The sequence below is a fragment of the Balaenoptera borealis genome, assembly GCF_965194805.1.
Source record: "Balaenoptera borealis genome assembly, chromosome: 20".
NCBI classification, from domain to species: domain Eukaryota; kingdom Metazoa; phylum Chordata; class Mammalia; order Artiodactyla; family Balaenopteridae; genus Balaenoptera; species Balaenoptera borealis.
Window position 1 is genome coordinate 49,259,323 of NC_138879.1, and position 18,777 is coordinate 49,278,099.

The 18,777-nt window shown below is 49.6% G+C and overlaps 1 protein-coding gene across 14 annotated transcripts in view; it reads right to left on the reverse strand.

The window, feature by feature from the left end:
• Nucleotides 1-424: 424 nt before the first annotated feature.
• Nucleotides 425-18,777, reverse strand: part of TRPV3 (transient receptor potential cation channel subfamily V member 3) — a 31,162-nt gene continuing 12,809 nt past the window's right edge. For 4 of the 14 annotated variants that reach the window (XM_082370610.1, XM_082370618.1, XM_082370617.1 and 1 more), the window contains 12 exons: nt 17,378-17,658; nt 15,090-15,266; nt 13,995-14,153; nt 13,168-13,269; nt 12,764-12,803; nt 12,053-12,182; nt 9,923-10,088; nt 8,411-8,477; nt 6,412-6,686; nt 5,274-5,386; nt 3,998-4,077; nt 425-3,747 (listed from right to left, as the gene is read on the reverse strand). In XM_082370610.1, the coding sequence (XP_082226736.1) occupies nt 3,734-3,747; nt 3,998-4,077; nt 5,274-5,386; nt 6,412-6,686; nt 8,411-8,477; nt 9,923-10,088; nt 12,053-12,182; nt 12,764-12,803; nt 13,168-13,269; nt 13,995-14,153; nt 15,090-15,266; nt 17,378-17,658 (1,604 nt within the window). In that variant the 3' untranslated portion in view covers nt 425-3,733. Of the gene's footprint in view, nt 3,748-3,997; nt 4,078-5,273; nt 5,387-6,411; nt 6,687-8,285; nt 8,357-8,410; nt 8,478-9,922; nt 10,089-12,052; nt 12,183-12,763; nt 12,804-13,167; nt 13,270-13,994; nt 14,154-15,089; nt 15,267-17,377; nt 17,659-18,777 lie in introns of those variants that run through there. The other 10 variants (XM_082370616.1, XR_014238154.1, XR_014238155.1 and 7 more) reach the window with 10 other exon arrangements.

Sequence of the window (18,777 nt, forward strand, 5' to 3'; positions counted from 1 at the left end):
TGATAGTAATAATATCAGCTCTTTCCTGTCCATTCCCTTATTGCCTCCTTATAAATAAAGGCCCTGTGAGGTAGACAGGAGGGATTTCTATGGATGGACCCCCTGCTTGGGGTCATATTACCTGAACCTATAAGGTTTTCAGGCTGTGATTCCTTGGGCATGTCACTTAAAATCTCTAGGTCTCCTTTTACTCAAATTACTTCCAGAGTTATTGAGTGGTTAAAATGGGGTACTGGACGTGATATACTTTGAGATGTAAACGCTGCACAAAGGTGGCATGTCTTAGTGTGCTGAGCTGGGACCAATAATAATATTTTAGGTCCGAAAAGTGGCCTTCCCTTTATCCACTCATGTTAAGCGACACCCTACGATTTCTAGTCAGTCTTCATAGCGGCACACCTAAGACAAGGATAAAACATGATCATAACAAGGCAAAATAAATATTTATTAGAAATCATAAAAGCATTTCTTCAATGGCACTAAAATGTTCTTACTCCATTTATGACTTCTTTCTTGAACATAGAGTTTCACACACACACGACACTAAAAACAAGATGTAAAAGGAATTTGCAAGGATCAGGCACATTCAATGAGAACAAGGTGACAATTCTGTGTTTGGGACCAAGATCACAGTAAAAACATATAAATCAATGCAGAGATCAAGTATGGCTTACAGGCCCAGATGACGGCCCATCTACCGGGGCCCTACCCAGAGCAAAAGGACTTAGCTCACCAGGCCTTGTGGAAGGAAAAGAAGGTCAATAACACTGGGCTTCAGGGCAGGAGCCCTCTACGAGCATAATGACTTCACAGTACAGCCTTGAACTCCTTCTCCCACCCCGGCAAGGAGAAAGGTAAGCACCATTTTTATTCCAAACAGATATATCACATAATTTCTAAAATAATGGATTCTTCCTGAGGCAGAGATTAGTTAAAGGAAAATTTCCAGCCAAAACTGTTATCTGAGCATGGGAGATTCCATCCCTGGAAAATGCCTTCCCCTTAAATTACTGAAATGTGAATCATTTAAGACGCCCTGATACACCTGTGGATTCAGTGTGGCGTGGTGTGTGGTTTTGTACACACCTGTATGCACACACTTGAATTTTAAACCCATCATGGGGATCACAGGGACAGTGCAGACTGCCAGCATGAATCATCTGAGCAAAAAGCTCTAGTCCCCCCACATACGTCAACCACAAAGGCAGATTCAAATTTACTGAATAACTGTGCTAAAAAAAAATCATGCAGGGGGATACCTGTGGTCCAGAATCAGAACACTCCAGCTTCAACAGCTCTGATGCGACCTCCTGCATGACTTTGAACAAGTCCACTTTCCTTTTGGAGCTTTAGTCTCCAGGTGTAAAATAAGAGAACTGGTCCTTTTAAGCCAATGCTCTTTGACTCATTGCTTTCCTTGGTAAACCTACCTAGGCTGAGACCATCTAGGCTGAAAACCTTTGGGGGATGCCACTGGCAGGAAGAAGATTCAGTACAGAAGATGGTCCTGCCAACAAATTCCATCCAGATCCACAGACAGGTCTCCATACATGTAAGAAGGCAAAGATCCAGTTATTGATTTCTGTCTGTCTAACCTCCCAGCTTTCGTTCAAGTGGGAAATGGAGAACCATACGGCTTTATCCATTCATATCCAAATCAAAACATATCTGAATTCCCAGCTGCATGGTGTAGAGCATGGTGCCATGGATCCAAACGGCTGCCCTTCAGACCAGGACATCTGTTCAGGATAAATGCAAGCAGGTAATTCCAGATACAGGATGCTAATCTCCAGGCTAAAAGGACCTTCAAGTTCATTTGATTGTGATCTTTAACAATATCCTTAATAAATGCTCAACCAGCTTCTGCTTAAATATCCCCAATATCTGGAGCAGTTGCTGGACTGAATTGAACTAAATTTTTTTCCCTGAAATTTCCAACTTTTGGCACTAGCTCTGCCCATCTGGAACACATCTGCTCCTCCTGCCTCTGGGACAATCTCCCCACATCTTCCCTTCTCTGGGGAATATGCCTAGCCCCTTCCTCCCCTGCTCACACTTGAGCTTGGCCTGACCACTACAGCTTAGAGCACTGGTTGGCTCCCTGGGTCATCCGAGAGCACAGGGGCTGCTGCAGAGTGTACGGCTCTAAGGCTACGTCCTCCACTCATGGCATCTCTCCCTGACCCAGCCCATCAGGGGCACGAGGGCCAAGTTTCTACCCACCCAGGTAAGCTGGTGCACAGAGCAGCCCAGAGCAGAGAAAAAGGCCGAGAGTGGACTGCTTGGCCTGTACTCCTTAGTTTGCCTCAAGTCAGATTAACTAGCCAATAGCCAAGTTATCTAAAAGCCGAATGATTTTTGTGCCACTTAAAATTAAAATTCATGGTTAATAGCATTGTAATTCCACCTCAAAAATTCCCACATGAATCTTTTACCAGATACCTGAGGCTGAGTGGGTTTTATGGTTCTTTAGGTTCCAGTAACCTGGAACATTTCTACTATCTCCACTTCACCTCTATCCCCAAAGTGACTCTGTGTGATTTCAGGGGGGAGAAAAATCAGAGGATGAGAATCTAAAAATAAGCTGCACATCTTGGCAAGCGTTCCTTTCTCAAATGCCTTCTCCTCCACTTCAAAATTCACAGCTAACAAAAGTATTTAATACCAGAGCATTTCAGGTATTTTGTTAAATTCCTCCAGTGAGAAATACTGATGTATAAGAGTAACCTCTGAGATTCAAGACCATATAAATAGAGCAGCTGCTATTTCTGTTTCAGTCGAAGCCATGATCCCAACTTAGAGGCATGCACTGTTGCAGGGCTGGGACAAGGAAAACAGCCAAGATCTTTCACCCAGATCGTAGACCCTGCCTGGCGTGTCTCTTGTGGAATTTTATGTGCATAAAGAAAAGCTTTTTGTCCTTGCTCTGGCCACCCCGAGGCCAAGTATATAATACTTACCTCCAGCCCCAAATCCTAAAATCTATTTCTCAGCTTTAAAATCACATATTTCATTTGAAGTCATTTTCATTTAAAACTGAAAAAGCCTTTCTCTATTGAAAAGAAAAACCCTGTGTTAATTATGCTACTAGAAACCTCTCAGCTGGAGACAGTTTGAGCCTTGAGTACAAAGGCCACTCATTCCAAGGGTGTTTTCCTTCTCCCTGAAGGCTCCAGAAGCTCATTCTCCTCCAGTCCCAGGATACCCGGCTTAGCTCAGTCCCCTGCACATTCTGGGATGGATCAAGAGTCCCTTAAATTCAGGAGACCCAGTTACAATAAGGGAGATGGTGGAATGCGCAGGCTGGGGCTGGGGACCTTGGCAGAAGTCTCCTCTCCCTGCTCCTCGGGCCCCCGCCCCTGCCCTGCCACCCTCTCTCCCAGCCAAATCGACCTGCAGTTGGTGAACGCAAAGACTTCACCCAGGATTCAGGGACTCCTGGGACTCCCAGGCTCAGGACTGCTGGCCGTGGGTTTATACAAACTCTTTGCCGAATAACAAAGTCCAGGGTGCTTCCCACTCAAACTGACAACTGCCCCTTGGTTCAGCCACCCGGGCTCCATCACTCTGCAAAGCCCGCAGCACCAAGCCCAGGACCCAGCCTCCAGCCTCAGACGGCCCACATGCACATGAGCTCTGGGTTCTGCTTCTACACTGAAGTTTCCGGAACTTCACCCATTTCGTCAAATGTATTGAGGGTAGTTTTGCTGTTGCTCCTGGAAGAATCTTGGATTTAGTTGAAATCTGCTTTAAAAAAACAAAAAACAAAAAACACTATTTTACAGAAACAGCATTCTGCAAGTTGTACCTCCAGGTCTCAGTCCACCACCTGCCTTAGAAGTTATTCCAGCTCAGGTTAGAAAACGGTAGAGCTGGAAGGAATTAATTCAACCCTCCCATTTTACAGATGGGGAAAATCACGGCCCTCTGACTTGGTGTGCCTGGGCTCACGTGGTCAGAAAGGAGTGGGTGTCACGCTTCCTGACAGCAGCGGTACCTGTCCGTCTCCCGGGCCCCGGATCTTCGTTGAGGAAGGAGACGTGAGTTTTCCATTCAGTCCACTTCACCTCGTTGATCCTGCGGGTGTGATAATCATTCTCACTACTCCCCAGGTGCACCTCATCAAATGCAAACAAGCAGCACAGCATTTGGGGTGTCCTCCACAGGGATCAGGAGCACTCTTGCCCCATGTGGTCACATCAGTGTTGTTAAGGCTTGAAACCTGCCCAAATCCCCATTTTCCCAGGCCTCCAGGATCAGTCTCCTCCCAGGGTGTGGGACCCAGAAGCTCAGAGAGGTGTAAAGGGGACATCTTCAGCCAGCAGGGGCTGTGCCTGACTCGGGGGAGGCAGCCCACGGAGAAGGAGGGAAGGAAGGAGAGTGGGGCAGGCTCGGGCTGAGAAGATGTGAGGGCGTGAAGTCCAGCTAGGGTTAAGGTTGCACTAAGAGAAGATGGTTAGGGGACTTGCCTGACAGTCCAATGGTTAAGACTCCTCCTCCCAATGCAGGGGTTTGATCCCTGGTTGGAGAACTAAGGTCCCACATGCTGCGGGGTGTGGCCAAAAATTTTTTTATAAAAAATTTGGGTTCAGAACCCAAAAGAGTGGGCAGTGTCTAAGGTGCTGGATTGTAACTGGAGACGATAGTTTGGCTGAAGATCACATTCACAGAACATCTCTAGAGTGAGGGTGTCAAAATTAGACATATTTATTAGGGTAACTATTATAGTTGAAATGATGGTTCCTGGGGCAGGGCGGGGCGGGGAGGGGTTTCAGCCAGAGAAGTAGGTCAAGGTACAATTATACTCCAAGAAGGTAGTCTGCAGGGTCAGGCAGTCAGACAGGGGGTAGGAAGAGGTAGACCCATCAGAAGAGATGGTCAGGGCACGTTCAAGTACTTTTTTAAAAATCAAAAAGCTTGACATCTGTCAAAAGTAGCTGTCTCACTTTCCATTTGCCTGTGACAGAATGTGCCTCTCAGAAGGACAAAGAGTGCCAGGCTGGCAAATCTCTTCTAAGGCAGACACTGGGCAGGGGGAGGCCATGGAGGCACCTCCAAAAGGGCAGAGTCTCCTCCTTCTCCCTTCTGAGGCTTAGAAAGTCTATCCCAGGTCCAGGGACCCCGAAAGAGCAAATTCCATCTTCTGAGGAGGCAGAACAGACCGTGCCGTGGTCCGGCAAGCGAATGGCAGCACCATTTCGCTAACATTCACCAACTCATCTCTCTTCACCCACCCAAAAAGCATCACCAAAGGGCCCTTCTCCCTTTGTTACCGCAAACACAGTCGGAAATCTTGCTCTGCCACTTTACACAGCTCTCCCATCCGGAATCTGCTCCTCAGCCATTCTGGTAACATTTTCTCGAACTCCAAGATCGTCCTGGCTCTCTGGGGACATAAACGAGCCTAAGTGCATCTCTCAGGAGCCAGCCCAGGAGCACGGCTCCGTGTGAGCGTGGATGCGCCCACACGCGTGCACACACACACATATACACACGTGCACACACCACCAAACAGCCCACTCCACCTGCATGGAATGCTTAATGCATAGATCCTGAGGATCTGGCTAACCTATAGAATTCAAAAATGAACACCCAGTAAGTTTGGGAAAGGCGTTCAAATTGTTTTAAACATCACATAAACAATGTTTCTGGAAGTCCAGAGCTGCCTAACTGAAAATGTTAGGATCTTGGGATCCCACCAGGAAGGGAGTGTCCAGGAGGACATCATGCGGTCCTAGCCCCATGTCAGGCTTAGAGTCCCCTCGGCAATTTTCCCGGCAATAATTTGTCCAATCTCTCCTGAATATTAGCAACAATCCAATTAAGAAGGCCCTAATCATTAGTAACTTCCTTGTGTCAAATCAAAGCTTTTCTCCCTGTTGTTGCCCCATGTACCTCATTTCTGCCTCTTGGACCAGAGAAGGAAGCTGCTCCCCCTTTCACAAGTAGCTCTGCAGATATCTGAAGGAGCTGTCATGCTCTTCTTACACCATTTATGTAAGAAGTGTAACATGCCTCTGGATCATCCTGTGGGTTAGTGTCCTCAGTGTGTAAGGCCCATAGCATGTGAGGAGTATTGGAGGAGAGCAGAATTGTCACCTCCATTGTCCCATACCTAAGGACATTGTCCTATACCTACTCCTCTTAATGCAACCTAAGGCCACGCTTCAACATCCACAGATCACACCATTGACTCTGAGCAGAGCACACCCATAAGCCTGAGTTCCTCTCACACATGCTGTTGTCCAGCCACACCCCCTAGACCTCATACCCCAGAAACCTAGCTTCCTCAAGCCTGGCCAAGCACAGGGAGCTTATGCAGATTTCCAGGCCCCACCCCAGATCCACTGGTGCCATGTGCTGAACTGAGTCCCCGTGAGGGCTCCCATAGAAGGACTCTGCCAAGGTCACCTGTAGGCGCCAGATGCGCTCACTCTCCTTGGAGACGTTCTCCACAGTCTCCCCCATCAGGGCAATGAGCATATTGAGGAGAAGGACGAAGGTGAGGGTGACATAGGTGATGAGCAGGAACAGGAAGAGGATGGGGTACTTGGAGTTCTTCTGGATGTTCAGGTCACCCAGGCCTATGGTGAGCTTGAAGAGTTCCAGCACCGTGTCGCTGAAGCTGCCAAAGGAGTTGCTGTCCTCAATGTCCTTGGAACACTTCTCGATCAGCGAGGCCAGGGCTGGGGAGACATAACAGGGTGTTCTCTGCAGCCTCTCTGTCTGGTTAATTACCCAATAAACTCGTGCATGCCTGCGTGTACACCTATGCCCACACACACAGACTGCAGGCCTGCTGCCTCCTTCTCTCTGGCTATTTAAATTACGTCTCCAGCCTCAGCTCCCCCGGAAGTTTCATCAGGCTGGTGCTCTGCCTTGACAGAAAGGGCAGAAAGCCCTTTCTGCCTAACAAAGCCCAAACTCTTCTCTCTACCCCACCATTCAGCCCTTGATCTATCACGGGCTTGCACAGTTGATAATTACAATCTATAATCTGTGTGTCTCTGGCTCCTCAACCAGGCTTTGAGCTCCCAACTTCCTGTAGCTTGGGTTGTCTCCCCCAAGACTGGGAAGTCCTGAGTCTCTTCCTAATGCTTTGTGGCAAGACCTCTGGTCAAGGCCTGGGACTCTTCTTCTCTTCTTCCCAACGCACTACAGCAGTGGCTCATTACTGAATGAATGGACGGATGGATGAATGAATGAATGATCAAATTAATCAGGGAGGAAATGGATAGATGAATAAACAAACAAGCGAAGGACCAAATAAATAAGCAAACTGTGACCCAGAAAAGGTACCAGACAGATGGGAACAGTTGCCTAACTTCAAATGCCAATGATAACTAGGGGGAAAAAAAACTGGTTTGGGAAAATAAAATATCTCTTTATGCAGAGGTTAGAAATAAAATCAGGTTATGCTGTTCCCTCTGTTGTAAATGGAGAAGTTTTTTCTTTTTTAATCGGAGTACAGTTGCTTTACAATATTGTGTTAGTTTATACTGTACAGCAAAGTGAATCAGCTATATGTATACACACATCCCCTCTTTTCTGGATTTCCTTGTCATTTAAGTCACCACAGAGCACTGAGTAGAGTTCCCTCTGCTATACAGTAGGTTCTCATTAGTTATCTATTTTATACATAGTATCAATAATGTATATATGTCAATCCCAATCTCCCAATTCATCCCACCCCGCCTTTTCCCCTTGGTATCCATACATTGGTTCTCTACATCTGTCTCTATTTTTGCTTTGTAAATAAGATCATCTATACCGATTTCTTCAGATTCCACATATATGCGTTAATAAACGATATTTGTTTTTCTCTTTCTGACTTACTCCACTCTGTATGACAGTCTCTAGGTGTAAATGGAGAGGTTTTCAAGAGGGCTTTCCCATCCCTGGTCCCAGCAGACCAGAGGCTCTCACAGATATATCTGCAGCAAACTATGACAGTAATGTGATGTGGAGGGCCAAAGGAGGTTATCTCAATGCATTAACTCTACTCCTATTTTTCAAAGACCATCAATCAAATTTCTGCAGACTTTAGCTTCTCCATTTGTAAAATGGGGCCGAAAACCTGCCAAGCCTATCTGAGGCTGTGAGAGCCGCATATGATGATGGATGTAAAGGTGGGAGGCATACCACACAGGATGGTTGGATAAAAGCAACCAGTTCAAATCCTGGAGTCTCTAAGCCTCAGTGCCCTCATGGTCAGGGATGATGATGACCCCCCCTTGGTCAAGATGTCACGAGAAGTAAAGAGATAATGGTTGGGAAATGCTAACCACGGAAAGTGTTCCACTGGTGGCCGATGTAATTGTTGCTGAGGCTCCTGTGTGCTTTGCCATGCTGACATCTGTATAAAGTGTTTTACAAATGAGGGAGTTACTATTATTTATAAATCAATTACCTACTCCAAATCCAAGTAAGAACACGATATATACAAACAAGAACTTCAGAACATCATGCAAAATGACCTACAAAGAAAGAAATGCAATTCAAGGGTAAGGTTTGAGCACATATTCATTATACATTGATTTCCTGACTGCTTCCCACCCTCTCCCGGGTTCGCACTCTAACCATGCCCTCACTCGGGCCACTCTTCTGTGACCCTCACCAGGTCCTCCTGACGCTGTCTCCACAGCTCGGCGCTGGGCCCACCTCCTCCAGAAAGACTTCTCTTCTGTTCCTGCTCTCCGCCCTCCTCCCTCCTAGAACACAGACTGTTTCTGTCCCTGCTGATTCAGGCTGCACATGAGCACCTTTCCTCATAGAAACTCACATCTGGAATCCTCACACTTCCTGGGGGCCGCAGTGTGCTGGGCCGAGCTCGCACCAGCTCACAAGAGCTGATTGTCTCACTTTCATGAATTTTCTGAGCTCGTTGTTAAACACAGCCATGACTAAGAATTAAATTGTGTAAACTTATAACTAAATAAATTGCATTAGAAACAAAGATAATAAATGTTCAAAACTCATCACTAAAAAAAAAAAAAACAAAAACAAAAAAACAAAAAAAAAACTCATCACTTCCGAGTGACTTTACTACATTTTATAATTATCTAGGCTTTTAAGGCTATTTATTTCTATCGTAACCATATGGTGGAAACACTATATAATGGTGCATTACTGTGCATCCCTTCCCAATTCTGTATTCAGTGACATCGCATTGGTAGCTGGAAGTCAGCCATGGTGGGACTATTTACACCATGGAGATTGGTAAAAGCTACAAATCAGAGATTGTTGATCATCTAGATCTAGACTTAAGACAACGATGGACAAAATGTTAAGGCAGATTAAACTTTAAACATGTGTCCTATCTGTAGCTGTTATAGCGGGAATAGCACAAAAACATTGATGGAATATTCTTCTAGTATTTGAAAACTATTATCCGATTCAGCAGATAAATGGCTCAGCATCACTGACAAACAAATGCAGTTTCAACACAAGTCTTCATTGTTTCCCTTTCATCTTACTCCTTAAAGCAGAGGAAAATATCAGCATTTATGCTGGCACAACACTCACTTGTCAATTGCAACCATAGGTTGGCAAACAGATATGAGTTCAATCAAAATCAACAAATTATTCGGTGAGACTCAACTAGCCATGTGGAATTTACAACAAAAGGCATTGTATATTTTATTGTTGTTTGTAACGTGTGTGCTGCACATCCTTTATATGGTAAACATATATAATAAACATATCTACGTGTATATATGTAACATATTATATATACATATTTTCCCTCCTAGAGAGCCTGACCAAAGGCAAAGGGAGACCACGGTATTTGGGAGAAAGAACAGTGGCCTGTCTCTTGGGCAAGTCTCTTTTCCTCTCCAGACCTCAATTTCCCCATCTGAAAAATGGGTCTTCTCGGAAGGCCCTCCCTGCCCATCTCTGATGTTCGGCAGCCCCAACACACCTTCTGGATCATGACGCTGTACATGCCCATGGACTGGAACCCCCGCGTGTAGTAGAGCATGTTCGCCCAGCCCAGGGCCATGGCCAGCACGAGGCAGGCGAGGTACTCTTTGTAGGTAAGCAAGTACAAGAAGACAGACAGTATCACAAGCACAGCTTGGACAAAACTGTTCAGGAGACACAGGAGACAAGGGCCTTACTTACTTCTTGGCATCAGGGCAAAGATGTCCAAATCCTCCAACCTCCCTTAAATCCTGAATGGTTACCCTGGTGGCTGGTGCTGAAGAGACAGATAAGGCTGCCCCAGATCTGCTGGACCACGTCTAAAATCCAGCCTTGCAGACTGCATTGCTAGATGCAAGTCAGAGCTGGTTGCAGTTGACAAGGACTTTTTAAAGATACAGATCCCCAGGGCCCAGGAGATTCTGGTTCAGAAGGCCCAGGGTGCTGCCCAGGAGGCTGTATGGTTTTTAAATCACCCATGTGATTTCTGACCCCCACGTAGGTTGGGGTACACTGGGGTAGACTGAGGATGTGGTGAATGACTGCATTTTTAACCAAAATGACAAAAGCTGACATCTATACTCAAAAGTCAATCATAACAAAAGTCCCCCATAACCTATTTTGAAAAATCCTTAAAAAAACTACAATACATGCTATATAATAGGTTTGCTAAAAGGAGATTGCGCAACAATGCGAATGTACTTAACAGTACTGAACTGTACACTTAAAATGGTTAAGATGGTTTAACTTTTGTGTTACGTGTATTATACCACAATTTGAAATGTTTAAAGTACAATATGTACCAAACATACGAGATCAAAATCTACTCCTAAACAGTGTGTAACACCATCAGATATGCAGACATCTGGATAGAAACCCTCTCTTGCTTATAACATCAGGTAGTCTCCACAATTACAAAATATCTAACTAGTTAAAGTTAGGACACAGGCAACTTTGATTTTCTTGTGCAGTGAAAAGCAAACGTTTGGGTGAGCAGGGCATTTGGGACTGAAGTGAGGAAGCATGTTTACACATTCCTCTACACTAAGAAAACAATGAAGAAGCAGAAGAGCAGGACATGGCACTGGTGCCTTCTGTCTTTGCCAAAGCCAGTGGCTGTACAAATGGATTTTTCTCTGGAATCGTCACAGTTTCTCCAAGCTGACAGACTCATGCGTGACTTGCACCCTGGGCAGTGCTGCACCTGGCCTATTCATTCACTGCAGTATCAGGGGGCCCCTGATACTGCCCAAAGAGATGAAGAACTTAGCTCATGCTTCTGGAAGGCAGGTACATACTTAATAAAGCTGTTAATAGGTATTTGGAAACATGAGGCCAAGATTCAAGGTTTTATAGACCCAGCCTCCCAAATGCTCAGAAGAGGGCCTTTGGTGGGGTCTACAGAGCCATGGAGCCTAACATTCTTCATCCCAAGCTGCAGATCCTTTTCCATTATTTATTTAGAGACAGGGGTTACGTAATCCTCTGCACATGACAGGGGTTACATAATCCTCCTTTTATTTAGAGACAGGGGTTACGTAATCCTCTTCACATGACCTCATTCAGAGAGGCTGCTGAGCTGAGCTTTCTGGCTAGAGCCTACAGTAGTCAACCCTGCACAAGCTTGGGATGAGGCTGTCTGGGAAACTGGGCTGGCTTGAGCTTCATGACTGAAGCTCCGCCTGACTCTACGTGACTCACTTCCCTGCTCTGAGCCTCGGTTTTCATGCCTAAAGATGAGACTCGATGATTTCTCAAGTACCTTCCAGCCCTGACCTGCCAGGGTCCAAAACAACAGCCAGGAGGAACTGGCCTGGAATGTCCCTTCATAAAAAATAAACACGCCTTCTCTGTGCTGGCTGCCGCCCAGGGCTCTGTGGTAGGGTGAAGTCAGCTATCCCTGCAACCGGATGGTGGGCACTGTCCCAGCGTTTTCTGGTCCTCTCCATGGGCATCTACGTGCCTCTCTTACCAGAAAGGAGAGAGGAGGTCCCTGGCCACGTGACTTGGCAAAATGACAGGGACAGGGTGACACGGTAGGGTGGCTATTGCAGAGGGACACAGCAGCCATCATACAGGACTTTAGCCTTGCCTGTGAGGTGGTGACCAAGGGGACAGACCTACTTACAAGACAAAGTGAAACCAGGCATCCGAGAGGATGGACTGCAGATCTGAGGGTCTCAGCAGGAAGATCGCGATGCCCTGAGGCCAGAAAGGAAAGAAAAGCTGCCCCCTCTTCATGCCCCTCGCTGGAGGATCTGGGGAAGGGGGGGTTTCCCCAGGACTGAGACTCAGGAACAGGGAAGTATGTGAAGGCCCAGCCAGAGCCCAGGTGAGGGATATGGAAGGGGACTTGTGCCTGGGGGACAGAGGCAACCCCAGGGTAAGAGTGGGTGCTCCCCTTGATCTTCTCACGTCTCTTACTCTCACCCCCGTAATCACCCCAGAACCCACAAAGCAGCACAACCATACAGTTACCTGCCATTCCCCAAATATGGCCTAGCTTTCCAGCCTCTGAGCCTTTGTTCATGCTGTTCCCCACACCTGTCCTGTAATACCTTCTCCCCAGTGTCCTCATGCCAACCCTCCCCTACCAGAGTAAGTGCCATCTCTGCCTTCAAGCCTTCCTGGCCCCCCTCCCCTACTGCCAATAAAAGTCATCTCTCTTCTTCTGAGCACGGGTCTGAGCCCAGCATCAGGTCTTTTCACAGTCTATGTTAAAGTCTAGCTATTTGTGTCCATCTGAAATCCCTACCAGACTATGAACTCAAAGAGGGCAGATTCCTTCCATCCTTATCATCTCCTCCAGAGCCCCACATTGAAGGTGTTCAGAATATACCTGCTGATTTGTCGGTTGGATGGATGAACGGGTAGATCGACTGACAAACAGATGGAAAGACGGTTGGATGAAGGATGGAAGGACAGTGGGTAAGGATGAGTGGGTGTTTAAATGGATGAAGGAGTGGCTGGGTTGATGAGAGAGGGCAGGTGATTGGATGGGTGGATGGAGGGGCAGGGAAGATGGGACACTGAGTGGCTGGGAGTGTAGATAAATGGCAGATAGATGGACAGATGGATGGAGGAATGGATAGATAAAGTAGGTAGGATAAGCTGGCTTATTTATGTAAATCTAAAGGTTAAAAAGGAAATGCCTCCCCAAAGTCTCCCAGCAGTAGTAGCAGAGCTTGCTGTCACCCTGCCTGCCTCACAGGCCAGTCCAGGAGGGCTTGGTGACCTACTCACCTCTTTCACAGAAATGCACATGGCCCAGATGAGCACAAACATCCTTCCTAAGAGCTGCAGCCACCCCATCTTGTATGTGAGGGCCAAGGGGTGTGGCAGGGCCTGGGAGGAAGGGAGAGGAATGGATGGGTGCAGGACGGGGAGTGAGGAAGGCAGGGGTAGCGCCACCTCCGGGGGGACCATGCACATACACGTGCCCAACCCTCGAGCTGGGCCAGAGGTCAGCACAAAGCCGGATCTCTGTACAGGGCCAAAAAGGAACTGCAGCCCCCAGCTCCTGCCTCCCCCGCCCAGAGTGGAAACCCAGAATTCTGCAGTGAGAAGCACGATCCAATCCATGCTAACAACCCCCTCACACTTCTTGGCGTTTATCTGTTCCATCTGTATCCAGACACTCACAGGGCCTCATAACACAGTTAAAGCCAAGACTCCGTGCCTCGTGTAATGGATGGGGGACCAAGACCCAGAGTGCTGGGAATGCTTCTCCAAGTGACTTCCACCTCCCCGCATTTCCTCCCATGGCCCTCACAGCAAAAACACCCAACCAGCTCCAGATTTAGACATGGAGCCTGGGCGGGGCCTGGGGCTCCTAATTCTGCAGCCCTCCCCCAGCAGGGGTCAGCCTGGGGCTGAGCACCTGGGGTCGGGCTCAACCAGGCGCTGGCGACGTATTCAGTGTCCAAGACACTGTTGAAGCATGAGAACTGGGGGACCCCACGCACATCTCTTGGCCTCTCTGGGCCTCAGTTTCCCCACATGCACATAGGGCGGCTCCAGGGTCCTGCCATGCTGACCTACCCATCCCCCACTTCAAGGGGCCCACTTACCTCCTTCTCCCGGGGGTGGTAGTAAGAGACGAAGGTCAGGGTGATGTTGTAGAAGAAATAGGAGCAGAAGGACAGGAAGAACATGTACTTGGCAAACTTCTTCCACTTCATATGCAGCAGCGTGTGCAGGGGCTCCAGGGTCAGCATCTCGTGCCGGTTCTGGGGGTAGAACGGCACCAGTCACCATGGAGGTGAGAGAGAGGAAGGGACCATTTTCGGAGGGCCCTCATTTCAAAGGAAGCTCTGAGTCAGCACTGCCCCTGGCAGAAGGGGGCAATGAACTGGTTTGGCTGGAAATGTTGGGAGGGGAATTTCTGGCTCCTGAGGCTCCATTCCAGCGCACCCAGACAGCAACCGAACGCCACGGAGCTTCGTGTTTTTGCCAAGAGGATCTGAGGCACGGTGGGGAGGGAGGGCTAGAAGGGAGGCCAGGGCCACGACTGGGGTCTGGCCCTTCCTGGGCCCTCCTTCACTGTGTGACCCCAGGAAAACCCCTGACCCTCTCTGGGCCTCAGCCTCCTCATCAGTAAAACTGATCTCAATCCCTGCCCTACCAGTCAGGCTGCTGTGAGGGCCAGGGAGATCCCGGGCAAGGCAGGCTCTGGGAAGCACAACTCTTGGTAAAATGTGAAAGATGTGTTGCCTCACTTTCCTCCAAGAGCCAAAAACTTCCTGCTGCTGATCTTCTCTTTTCTCCTTCAGCCTCACTGACTTCCCAGCTATGCCTCCTCCAGAAAGGCCTCCCTGATTGCTCAAACTGTGTACTCCCTGACACTTATTTGGGACCAGGTTTGGGGGAAGAGGGGATTCTAAGCCTGACCATATGGAACCAATAGAAGGAGTTGGGGGGAAACAAGATGGAGAAGATCTACACCCCCCCAACCCTGCCCAGGATTATGGGGCCAGGAGACCCCCACCACAAGGTCAGCTGGGAACAGGTGGCCCCAGCACCCACCCCAGGCCCCACCCACTAAGGCTAAGGAATGGGGGCTGCAGACATGTCTGGCTAGTAGCAAGGGGTCTTCCCAGGGCCTCCCTGGCCTGGGGCCCAGCCTGCTACCCCCTGACCTTCCCCAGCCCACCCGGGAGACCCACATCGATGTTGGTGTTGTAGACGATGATTTTCAGCACCGAGTTGTCGGTCACGGTGTCCACGTTGGTGAGGTCGTAGAGCGAGGACGACACTGGCCCGTAGGCCCAGTCGGTGAACTTCCTGGACAGGGTCCGGAGCCGCTTCTCTTTGATCTCACGGCTGAGGATGTACTTCAGGATCTGGGGACAGGAAGAGTAAAAACCATCAGCCTCTGGACAGAGCTTGGGGCGAAGACCGCTGGGCCTGCCCAAGGCAGACAGGGCCTGGGAAGAGGCTCCCACCAGGGGTGGATTGAGTCGGGCCGAGTGCCTGTCACTGTGACCCCCGGCCCCCGCTTTATCTGTGGGATGGGCGCAAAGCTCGCTGACCTGCCCGTCACACCAGGCATTGTTAATACCAGAGACAAGAGGCGTGAAGACCTTTTGCACGCTTCGGAGGGCTGCACGATCAGCTCACAAATCCTTGCACCAGCTGGGGAGTCTGTTCCGGGAAGAATCCAGGAACTGACAATTTCGAGAAATAATTTCTCTTTGGCCTGGATTTGAGAAGCAGCTGCAAGTTTCTCCAGCTTCCCCATCCCACCGTCAGTCAAGACCCTGCCAGTTGAGGCTCACTGCTCTGGCCAGTCAGGGGGTGATGCATGACACCAGCCTTTCAGAGAGGCCCGTGGGACCCACTCTCTAGGTCAGCGAGCTTGCTCTCTGCTACATGTTAGGGTCACTGGGGAACATTTAGAATGCCCACACTACTGACTAACTCAGTCCAAATCTCTGGAGGTGGGACTCAGGAATCTGCATCTTGTAAAGCTTCCTGGGTGGTTCCAAAGTGCAGGCAAGATGGAGAGCTCACTAGTTCCAGAAAGCGAGCCCTGGGTACAATAAGACGGGGGCAGAACTTCCTGGGGCACCAACCCAAGGCCCAGGAGGAGGGTCCTAATGGGGAGGACAGTGTCAGAGCCCTGATCTCATGTGACCCAGTGGGGTCCCCATCTCACCTCGCACGGGAACCTAGTCTCTACAGCCCAGGCAGGGAGCTCCCAGGGATAAGGCACGTCTCCCGTTTCCGCGCCCCAGGCTACACGAGCCCGAGGATATGGTCTGTGTCTCAAGTATGACTGCACCCTCTGCTCCCAGCACAGTGGCCAACTTGGGCAGCATCCGGAAAAGTTTCCAAAGAACACTGAATGAAGGAGAGAAGGGGCCAGGAAGGGTGCAGGCGACTTCCCAAGACTGGCGAGAGGTGGTGGGTGTGGGTGGAGGGACACATTATCCTCTAGGGAACCAGGGGTCAGGGGGCCACGCTCCACGCAGGAAGCTTCATCCCTGGGCCCTCCCCAGGGACAAGCACATGGCACAGTGGTCCTTGGAGAAAGTTCCGACTTGCGACCACAGTCTGACTCTCCTCAAAGCCCCCAGGAAGCTGTGTCCTTGGGGTGGGCAGGAGATGGGGGAGGCAGGCACACAATTCCTCCTCTGTCAAAGCTGTTCTGCATCCCTTCCTCCTCCCACAAGAGCTTGAAAAGGTCCCTTGTGGGCACCAGCCCTGAGCACTGGGACGGGACCCAAGGCCCTCGGGGCACCACCTCCCTCATCAGTTGCCCCGAGGTTGGCACAGCTGTGATGGCTTCACAGTCCCCACCCTACCCAGTGCCCTCCTGCAGCCTCCCAGGAGCCATGGTCCCCTCCCAGGGCTCAAGATGTGGACGCTCAGGGGCAGCTTTGCCATGATGAGTCCTGACCTTGAAACCAGACCAAGCCGTGGCTCCAACCACAGAGAGAGATGGGAGCCCACCCCAGCTGAGTCTTCACCAAGCTCCCAGTTAACCTGAGTTCCTCGGCCACAACACAAGGGCACAAAGAGCCACGAGCAGCCACATACTCTGCTGGGGACTTGGCTCAATGTTTCAACCTGACAGACAGGCTGGGGTCTCTCCAGTGTCAGGGAGCACCAGCCAACTGGCTCTGGATCCAGAGCAGACATTCGGGGACTCCCGTCCTCATAAGAGGCTGAAGGCCCCCAGGGTCAGACACTCAGCCTCCTCCGCTTGGGTGCCTCGCCACGCAGGAATCCTCCGCCACAAAGCATGAGTCACCGCAGCCTTAAGACTCCTCCACTCTGGCCCCGGCAAGGGGGTCTCAGGGCGGGAGACGGAAACACAGAATGTTAGGGCCTGAAGTCCAGAGGGTGCGCCCACGTGCTGCCTGTCCGTAGCTCCGTGCAGTCGGCCACTCAGAAGGGCCCCTGGGGAGCGTGCCTTGCGCCCTCCCGCCTGCCCCCAGGCCTCACCCACCTCGGCCTTGCCCATCTTGGCGGCCAGCTGCAGCGGCGTGAGGCCATCGTTGTTGCGCGTGGTCTCCAGCTCCCAGTTGCCGCTCTTCAGCAGGATCATGTCGTACATGTGCTTGACGAAGTCATTCTGCGTCTTGAAGTCCTCGGCCACCGTCACCAGAGCGTGGAGGATGTTGTTTCCCCGTGAGTCCTGCGAGGTGATGTCCGTCTGCTCGTTGTCCATCAGCAGCTGCACAATCTCGGGCTGGTTGGTGCAGGCTGCCAGGGCCAGGGGTGTCTCGCCTGGGGGAGGGGGCGCACAGGGGCTCGGTTCTCTCCTGGACCAGAGCGGTGATTCCCCAAGTTCTAGGAATGGGGCTTATCCTGCCCATCTCAGCAGGAGTGGGAGACTGAAGCTGGATCATTGCAACAAACTCCTAACCGGTCTCCCTGCTACTACCCTGTTGGCCCTCCAACACTACCCTCAACACAGAAGCCAGACTGATCCTATTAATGCATAAGGCTCACCTCACCCAGAACAAAAGCTCAAATTCCAATGACAGCCTACAAGGCCCTACATCTTCTGACATCATCTCCTCCTCTCCCCCTCACTCACTCCCCTCCAGCCACCATGGCCTTCTTCCTTCTCCTCGAGCACACACAGGCACTTTTCTACCTCAGGGGCTTTGTACAGGCTGTTCCCTCTTTCGTAGATACCTGCATCACTCCCTACCTCACCACCTGTGAGTCTTTGCTCTAATGTCACCTTTTCAATGAATCATTCACCCTAACTTTTAAAATTGAAACCCAGCTGCTTCCTGTTCCAGAATTCCTGATCTCCTTCCCCTGCTTTACTACTTTTTTTTTTTTGAGCTGTCGTTTTTTTTTTTTAACTTATTTATTTTTTTATTTTATTTATTTTATTTTTGGCTGCTTTGGGTCTTTGTTGCTGTGCACGGGCTTTCTCTAGTTGCCGTGGACCGGGGCTACTCTTCATTGCGGTGCGTGAGCTTCTCATTGCGGTGGCTTATCTTGTTGCGGAGCACGGGCTCTAGGCGCGCGGGCTTCAGTAGTTGTGGCTCGCAGGCTCTAGAGCGCAGGCTCAGTAGTCGTGGCGCACAGGCTTAGTTGCTCCGCGGCATGTGGGATCTTCCTGGACCAGGGATCGAACCCTTGCCCCTGCATTGGCAGGCAGATTCTTAACCACTGCACCACCAGGGAAGTTCCCCCTGCTTTACTTTTTATTTTTTTCAATAGCACTTGTTATTTTCTAACATATTACATAACATTCTTATTTATTATATTCATTATTGATGGTCTCTCTCCCATCTAGAATGCAAGTTCCATGAGGGCAGAGATCTTGGTTTTGCTCACAGATATATTTCAAATACCTAGAACAGTGCCTGGTATATATAGTAAACA